The sequence below is a fragment of the Molossus molossus genome, unplaced genomic scaffold (assembly GCF_014108415.1).
Source record: "Molossus molossus isolate mMolMol1 unplaced genomic scaffold, mMolMol1.p scaffold_m16_p_8, whole genome shotgun sequence".
NCBI lineage: Eukaryota > Metazoa > Chordata > Mammalia > Chiroptera > Molossidae > Molossus > Molossus molossus.
This window is the reverse complement of record NW_023425402.1, coordinates 47100312-47109215: the sequence shown is the minus strand read 5'-3', so window position 1 is coordinate 47109215 and position 8904 is coordinate 47100312. Positions and strand designations below refer to the sequence as shown.

Sequence of the window (8904 nt, the reverse complement as noted above, 5' to 3'; positions counted from 1 at the left end):
AATAAAAATGTTCCCCAAAATTTACCCCCAAACCTCAGATTTAAAAAATGAAATCCTGCAAAAAAACCTCAGATTTAAAAAAATGCCACTCAGGAAACCTCAGCCAGAAATGTTCTCATGATTATTTAAGAAAAAATGTTCCTCTTGTGGGGTGAGGGTTTTGATAGCCCACAGAGTATTCTATTTCACCTTTCCCTAATTATTTTGGAAACGATTAGTTTCAAAGATTATAGTAACATTAGAAATCCAGTGTGTGTAGTTTTGAGAAAACATTCCCAGTAACAGGAAGCACCTGTTAAATGGGAGACACTGAAACATCAACTTTGTATCACATGCATGCCTTTATTACTTTAAGTATAAGCACACTCTTTCACGCATTAAAATTTTCATTCTGGTTTGTGATTTCTAAGTGATTATAAACTTCAGTGGACTAAGATCATGCATTCAGTTGATCTTGTTTTGTGATCACAATCTCTCTTGCAAATTCTGTATTTTCAAGACAAAGCAGAATGTGTACAAATCTAACTGTATCCAGTGCAGCCGTACTTGGGTTCACCTGCAGTGCTACAATGAGATGATCAGCAGCGGACAGAAAGGGCAAAGGCATGACGCAAATTCAGTGGGTAGGACCATGTATATTAACCATGTAAACCAACTAGAAATGGACTTATACATTTCTTTAAATATATGAATAATCAGTTGCTATTTAATTAGTGATAGTCTTATCTTCTTATTAGGGTATGTATCCTTGAAGGTAGGTATCACCTCTATTCAAAATTGTGCCTCTCCACTCCTACCCCCACCCCCTATCCATATATTATCAATTTGTAGGCAATAGGTTGAGCTCATCAATGTTTTAATGAGCGACAGAGTTATTACAACAGCTTTGATTAAATTTAGAGCTATTTCTAGTTGTCATTTTTTGTTATAGAGACATTCCCTAATGAATCCTTGTTTCTAATAATTTTTAATAATTCTATTTGAACTCTAAAACATCAGTTCAAAAGAGACAGGGACCACGCCAGTCATTTCCAAGATAAAGTCTTACCTAAGATCCTCAAGGTCCACTTTTCTTTGTATCCTTTAAAATAGCTTCAAGTTTGCCATTTAATAGTATTCTCTCATCTGATACAGCATTATTTAAGTGTGAATTGACCTGGCTAATCAAAGTAAATGCAAAATTAGAACTGTTACTAATTGTGAAGTTTTTAAAGAGATTGAGACAGCAAATGAAATTGAAGAAAAGTTATTCTTTATTGAAAAATACCAGTAATACTGACAGACTTCAAAAGCAATTCAGGCTTCCAGAATACAAAGTCCTCAATACATTTTTTCAAACCTGTTTGCATTTCAAACAAAGTTGGCATTTTTGTAAATCAAATTTGATAACCTGACTAAAAATATTTTCCAGCTTTATTATTTAAGGAGTGCACAACCTTTGAAGTAGGGTCAGTGAAGCAGGCAGGAACAGAATGCACCTAGGACCGTCTGCAGCAACATCTCCCACCACTTCTGTGTGAAACAAAAACACTGCACAAGATAGCTGCCCTCCAGTGTCAGAGAATCTTGGGAAACAGCGTATCAAGATATCCAGCTTTTATTGTAATTTACACATTTTCATTTAAGACTGCTTTTTGAAGAAAATCTTTAAGAATGACACTAATTCAATGTCATCCAATAACTCTGAATTTAAAAAAGAAAACTATAATGAAATAATTGAACTGTTACCATCTAAACAGTCTTTGCTGAGCTATGAGTAAGAATTCTATGCCTTTTTTAGATGCAACAAAATTAACACATATGCGAGTTTAATTTGAAACCACACAAATTATGTATGTAGGCTCAGATAGTAGCAGTGTTCACTTTTATTACTAATAGCTTAACCGGAACAGCCACTCTATTCATTCCACCAGCAGGAACAGCAGCACCAAGATCTAAAATTCTTTATGTAAAAAAGCTTATGTCATTATCCAAGTTCCATTCTTTGCATGCTCCAATTCTTGTTATCTTATTTAACATAAAAGCAACAGGATTTGGAGAGTTACTATTTGCTGTATTAGAACAATTATACAGCATCTTGTACTTCAAAAAGCAAAACACTGTGAACGGCAACCCTTCTTCACAGCTCTAAACTTGAAGCTGCCAAGCATCCACTGCTTGTGCCAACAGTGGCATTTCCACAGTAAAATAGCAGAAACTAAAGGAATCATGGCACAATGTATTTCTGAATTCTTTTATCTACCATTGGTCCTGGGGCTTAGAACCTTCCCCTCGTAGACTGTATCTGCTGATTATTCCATCATCTTTAATGGAGGAAAGGCATCAGGTCATATAGCGGGTAATGGCTCTCAGAGCGTAAAGGAGTTCGGCTTGCATCCTAGCTTCTATAAGAAGCAGATTAACGTGGACCTGCATATAAAACACAATATAATTTAAGAGAGGGTTATAATCATTCACAATCAGTTTTTCAGTGCATCTAATAAACACCAAAAATCAAGTACATTTTCTGTGTGCCACTGAATAACTTGGGTTTATTGAACAGAATATCAATTTCTCAAAAGCTATCTGATAATATTTTTGAATTGATGTTTTGTGCTTATATTTATGTTTGATGACATCTCTTCTTGGAGATTTGTTATTTCAGAAAATCTAAACAGTGCTTTATTAGAAGACCAATTTCCCCTGCCAAATCATCATTCAATAATTTCTATAAAGATGAATCAAAGACCAGACATTTCTATTTTTAAAGAGCTCTGTTAAACAGTCTTCTCCTAAACAGTGACAACCATGCCAACACTTTAGAGATGGGCCAGACCACCTGCCCTCCCTGTCTTTATTCTAGCACCACAATGAAGTTCTCTCCCAAGGGGCATCTGAGGCAGCTGTGCTGGAATGTTCTCTGGGTTTGTAGAGGTGATGGAAAGGTTTGAGATGCTTTAGATTAGGTGAAGGAGAATAAGGATCACTGCTAAGTTACAGAGTAAACAAGCCACAATAGGTGCATACCTTCTCGGAGTGCTTGAACTGTCTCCAGAAGCTATCATACATTCTTTTGGTAACCTTTTCGGGAGTGCAAACAATAGTTTTGATATAAACTTTAAAGCTACGATCCAATAGCTGGTTAATTTCACCATAGTCATAGTCATCATATCTGTTAAAAGACAAAGTGAGAATTATATTTTCAATGTATGAGCTATTTTCTTCTTACAAAAATACAGATACCACTAGTAAATGCTATATTCTTTTCCCCTCTTTGCGTAGGCATCTGTTCCCCCAAATAACAATTTTTCAATGTTTAAATGGGAGTGATTAGTGAATATAATGGGATAAGAAACAAAAGTTAGGGAGAGGAACAAAAAATTTGCTAGTGCCCAAGCAACCACACTGAGGAAAAATTCTGGAAACAATGTTTATAAATATTGCTGAAATTAAGAAATTAATCAGACAATAATCTTTATCACTGGTACTATTACATAATATATAACTTATAATCCACTGTGTAAATAAAAAATAATCAGAATTATTTTTCTCATGTTTCTCAAAGTTTTTGGGGTCATATGAGTAAAAAAAAAAAAGGGGGGGTGTGTGTCTCAGAGGAAAGGATGGTCTATAGATGGCTTCACAGTGTCTACACTTTGGAGGCACTGTTCTGCCTTAAGCCAAGATGGTCAAAGACATTAGTGTCTGCTCTACCCCCTGGGTGATGATTTCCAGAACACCCAAGGACTGAAATCTCCTATTTGGTTTTCAATGGAAAAGAGTAAGTTTTTGCAAAGCTGGTTCTAACCATTCAGGAGGCTAAAGTCAATAGCTTGGCTACTGATAAATAACAAGAGCAAGCCTGATTTCACATCTAAAATAATCAGAAAGTACTGTGGCGACTGACATCCCTCAGAAGAGGGGATGGGGGGTGGGGGGGGGTGGGAAGAGATAAACCACAGAACTTATATGCATGTATGCATGACCAATGGACATGGACAACTAAGCCGGGGACAGGGTGGAGGGGGGGTGGGGTGGGGGGTGCCAATGGGGTAAAAAGGTAAAATATCTGTAACAAAAAAATAAATAAAAATTCATAAAAAAAAAAAAAAGAAAGTACTGTGGCATGGAGTTGGTGTGCATACGCTAGAAGGTGGTTATAATGGCTGCACATACATAATAGTTTTTTACATAATAATGTAGCTGAACATCTAACAGTCAGGACACGAAAGTTTTTCATTTTGATGAAGTATCATGGGAGTAGGGAGTAGCTTCAGAAGGAGCTTGAGAATAGCCAGAGGGGTACTTTAAGGATACTAGTTCCAGAAGGTAGAAAAATAAGTGTCAGGAAATAGATGACACAAAGAGAAAAGATACCAAAGATGTTCACTGACAAACTTTACCTCTTTTCCTCTATGTTCTAGGACCAGTTTGCTTGCCCCGCCAACCACCCCCCTCCCCTGGAAGCATCTTGTCAATGTCCCTAACTCTCCCTCTTGTCTACTTAAGAAAGAGTAAACAAACCAAGCTGTAATAAATTGGTTCTATGAAGCATAAGCTACTGGAGAGGTGATCATTTTGGGGGGGGGGGGTGTGTATGTGTTCCAAGTACCTGAATAGATTTTGTCCAATGGAAAATACCTCTTGATAAACATAAGAAAACAGACTTACCTTATTCCAAACATGCAGTGAATATAGTTCCAAATAGCCCGTCTGAGCATTGAGGTATCAACATCTTTGTGCATTGCCATTGTATTATAAGTAAGATTGTACGCAATGTGAAATTTTTCATCAATCAACTGTCCCACATCTGGATAAAGGCGATTTACCAAAGAATAACCATGGTCTTCCCAGCAATAGTCCTAAATACAGAGAACAGAATAAATGTGAATAATTAAAATGTGACCAAGTATTGTTCCATGTCTACCGCTCTGCAGTGTGGGGAGACCACTGTCGGTTGGGATCCACTGGCGTTTTAGTATATCCCTAGCTCCCAGCTTCATCTGCACTCCAGTCTGATGTTTTCAATTTCTATACTACAACATACAAAAGGTTGTTTTATAACTCAGTGAGTTTAAAAAACAATGGACTCTCTTCCCCTTACGCCAATGTCTTCAGCTCTGTCTTCTCAGCATTCAGAGGAGACCCTCTCAGAGCCCTCTCTCCTTTCCCATCACTGCACCCACTCAAGTTTTGTTTCAACATATCCATTGCGCATCCCCTTTCATCCCACTACCTCTTCTCTCAGTCCGGCTAACTGAATCCCCTAGATTTCCCACATTAAATCTCCCTGCTTCCTTTCCACCTCAAACAAAGCCTAGTAAGCCCCTGCTTCTTTACTGCTCCCATATTTATTTTCCTAAAACACCTTTTTGATATTATGTAATTACTCTGGTTAAAACCTACAAACCTGGCCAATTTTAAACTAATTTCCCACTAGTCAGAAGTAGGGAACCCTTTGCTTATAACTCTCCGCAGCCAAGCCTTTGACTTCCTCCCTCACTATATTCCTAACCTAAGCTCGTGTATTGTTCAGTTATTGTCCTGCTTACAATGCCCCTGCTTTTGGACCATTCAACTATCTCAATACATAATCTCGCTCCATAAATTTCCAGTCCTCATGATTTCTTCAATTCTAATCTACTATATTTCACAACCAAGTAAAAATATTTCATAACTCTTCCTTGTGTCTATTTTTGCCCCCTTAAATAATCTTAGATCCTTGAGAAAAGAAATAATATCGTATAGTTCTCAAATATTTCCATAATTCTGGTAAAATAGTTATTACTTAACACAGGCCCTTACAATAACTGGAAAAGCTGGGAATATCAACTCATTTGAATTAAATATTTACCTAAGTTAAATACTTAAATAGATTATTTTAAAATATGTTTAAACGGCCCTGGCCGGTTTTGCTCAGTGGTTAGAGCATCAGCCCACGGGCCAGTGAAGCACGGGTTCGATTCTGGCCAAGAGGACGTACCTAGGTCACAGTTCGTCCCCAGCCCCAGTTGGGTTTGTGCAGGAGGCAACCAGTTGACATGTCTCTCTCAGGTTGATGGTTCTTTCTCCCCCTCCCACTCTATCTGAAGATAAATTAAAAAATGTCCTCGGGTGAGGATTGGAAAATAAATAAATAAGATAAAATAAAATACCTTTAAACTACACCAGCCCTGGCTGGTTCAGCTCAGTGGTGTGAGCGTTGGCCCGTGGACCAGAGAGACCTGGGTTCAGTTCCTGCTAAGGGCATGTACCTTGGTTGCAGTTTGTCCTTGGCCCTGGTTGGGGTTGTGTGAGTGGCAACCGGTTGATGTGTCTCTCTCACATCGATGTTTCTCTCTCTCTCTTCTTCCCTCTCTCCCTCCTGCTCTATCTGAACATAAATGCAAAAATATCCTCAGGTGAGGATAAAATAATAATAAGAAGAATAATATAATAATAATAATAAACTACTATATTTCTACTGATGGATTGGAAGCAGTCTTACAAAACTAGAGCACAGAACAGGAAAATATTTGCTAATTAACTGATGACTGTCAACTTTTATTCTGGTACTAGGAAATACAGCTACTGTTGCTTCTGAGACACGCTTGGAAAGCACTTAGCACAGTGTCTTCTTCAGAACAAAAACAGAGAAGGAGCCTGGTATCCTGGAGGACCACTAGGTCCCTAAGTTTCCATGGACACTTGATATATACAGAAGTGTACTGGGGAAATTTACTGTGTATTTCAAAGTTAATTATTTGGGAGCTAATGAAACTAGGCCTACCAACAATAATTCTATTCCTTACGTCTCTACCTTTAGTTAAGTAATTTTAGAATAATATTTATGTGAATCCTCTCAAGGTTTAAATTTAAAACCCTCAAAAATTCTCTTTGCTTCAAATAACAGTTCATATTTTAAAAGGAATTGAGATACTTTAATTGTCATGCTTTATTTTCTGTGGTATCTATATTTAAACACATCTTGCACCTCTAATTTTCTCATCCCCTTCCCTCCACCTACACATAATGCTCGATGTGCTGAGGACACTTCTCTTGTCACTCAGGCTGGTGCATGTCAGGGCAGAAACTGTCTCGCTGTAACACTGGGGCTCAGAAGGAGAAAAACCAATGCTATAAATGCTAGCTACATTCAAATACAACTATTTATTGTTTAGTTATATTAGAACTTTGAGTTTTTATGCATCATCTGGGAACCTAACTACCACTGTAATTTTGTTTTATGGGTGAATTTGTTTTGAATTCTAAGCAACTGATTTATGAACTTTAACAATACAATAGGTACACCTTTAACAATACAATAAATATACCTAAGGGAATTGCCTGTACATAGAAAGTTACTTCTTTTTGCAACATTTTATAGTTCTGAAATCCATGTGGCTCTTTCTTATTTTAAGTCACATTAAGTTATTTCAAATCAATCATGTGCACACAACACGTTGCAATTTTACCTGGACACGAAACGTTGGAACATGCATCCCGTGTCTAGAGAAATCCTTATAGCCATAACTAGTATCCTCAAAGTGACGAGATATATCTCTTGCTGGTGTAACTTCTTCATCATCTGAAATAATTTAAAAATTTACTGAAAATTTTTCAAAAAGGATGCTAGTTAAAATTCAATTCACCAGTAACTAGTGAAAATAGGATAATCCTTTCTTTGACCCTGAGTAACCACAATCATCTAAAATAGTCTTAAAATTATAAACAGAAATAGCTTACTTGTCAGTAAATGGAATAAAACGAAAGTAGATTCTCTGTTATAAAAAAATACTCCTGATTGAATTTTTTATGCTTTTCATCCAGACTCATTCTCCCTCTGTCTCTACTCCAATTTATAGATATCAGGTTCTACGTAAAAGTATGTACTCAAAGTATGACCGCCCTTTTAGATCATCTTTATGGTGGTAAAAAATCAGCTATGCTCTAAACTTTGGCACATGGACTGTTTTCTTAATATTAATGCCCTACAATAATAATATTTCTCTAACAGCTCAAAGGTTTTAGAATGGTGAATGAAGGAAGAGGTGTGTGCGCACCATCATTTTTTACAATGTTCCTGCAATGTTCTAAGCCTTTCTGAACTATCTTTAGGAGATGATGAGATTCTAGTTTCAAGTAAATAGAAACAAAAACTTTTCCTTAAGGAAAAGCAAGCTCACATCCAACCTCCATTCACAGGCATACCTCATTGTACTGCACTTCACAGATGGTGTGTTTTTTATAAATTGAGAGAAAGACCCTCCACTAGCAAAAGTACTGTGATTCACATTACTGCAATACTTGCTGTATTGTGGTAGCCTGGAACTGAACCCCACAGTATCTCAGAGGTATGCCTGTATACAAAGTAGATGTTTTCAAATGTTCTTCCTCCTAGTCTAGTGCTATTTTCACTATAACTTCCTTTTCTAGATTGCCTGCTTTATTTAGAAGTAGGAATATCTATGCCAATAGTCTCTCTAAAAGGAAAGACATATTTGGATTGATGTTTAACAACTTTAAAAAAACACTGGGCTCTTTTTTGTGAGCTATCGAAACATTATCAGTATGTAACAGTTGTTTTTACCTGAAGAGAAGACGAACATGCTCTCTCTTTTTTCTATTTCAAAACGTGAAGCCATCTCTTCTTGACTGGCCTCTTCTTCATCTCGACATTCCTGTAATTGCCTCATCTTTTCCATGAGGGCTTCAACCTCAAAGAAGGAATCACTTACCTGAAGAGAAAGTACAATTAATGTTACTTATGTTAGGTCAGAGGAGGAAACTTCTGAATTTTTTTTTAAGGCTGCCTCATAAAAATTTGAATTTTAACAGAATATAGGAAAAATCTTATAATTTTTAATATACATGAATAAGCCAAAAACTGGTTTTGGCCTATTACGCACAAAGGTATGCATATCTTAAAGTATAAGAAAAAATTAT

General features: G+C 36.7%; 1 protein-coding gene across 4 annotated transcripts in view; it reads right to left on the bottom strand.

The window, feature by feature from the left end:
* Positions 1–1141: 1141 nt before the first annotated feature.
* The window catches only part of SESN1 (sestrin 1), a 100185-nt gene continuing 92422 nt past the window's right edge, over positions 1142–8904 (bottom strand). For 3 of the 4 annotated variants that reach the window (XM_036248058.1, XM_036248059.1, XM_036248060.1), the window contains exons 6-10: positions 8549–8696; positions 7434–7546; positions 4651–4841; positions 3007–3151; positions 1240–2409 (exon numbers count right to left, since the gene is read on the bottom strand). In XM_036248058.1, coding sequence (XP_036103951.1) covers positions 2323–2409; positions 3007–3151; positions 4651–4841; positions 7434–7546; positions 8549–8696 — 684 coding nt within the window. In that variant the 3' untranslated portion in view covers positions 1240–2322. Of the gene's footprint in view, positions 1161–1239; positions 2410–3006; positions 3152–4650; positions 4842–7433; positions 7547–8548; positions 8697–8904 lie in introns of those variants that run through there. The other variant, XR_004957594.1, reaches the window with a different exon arrangement.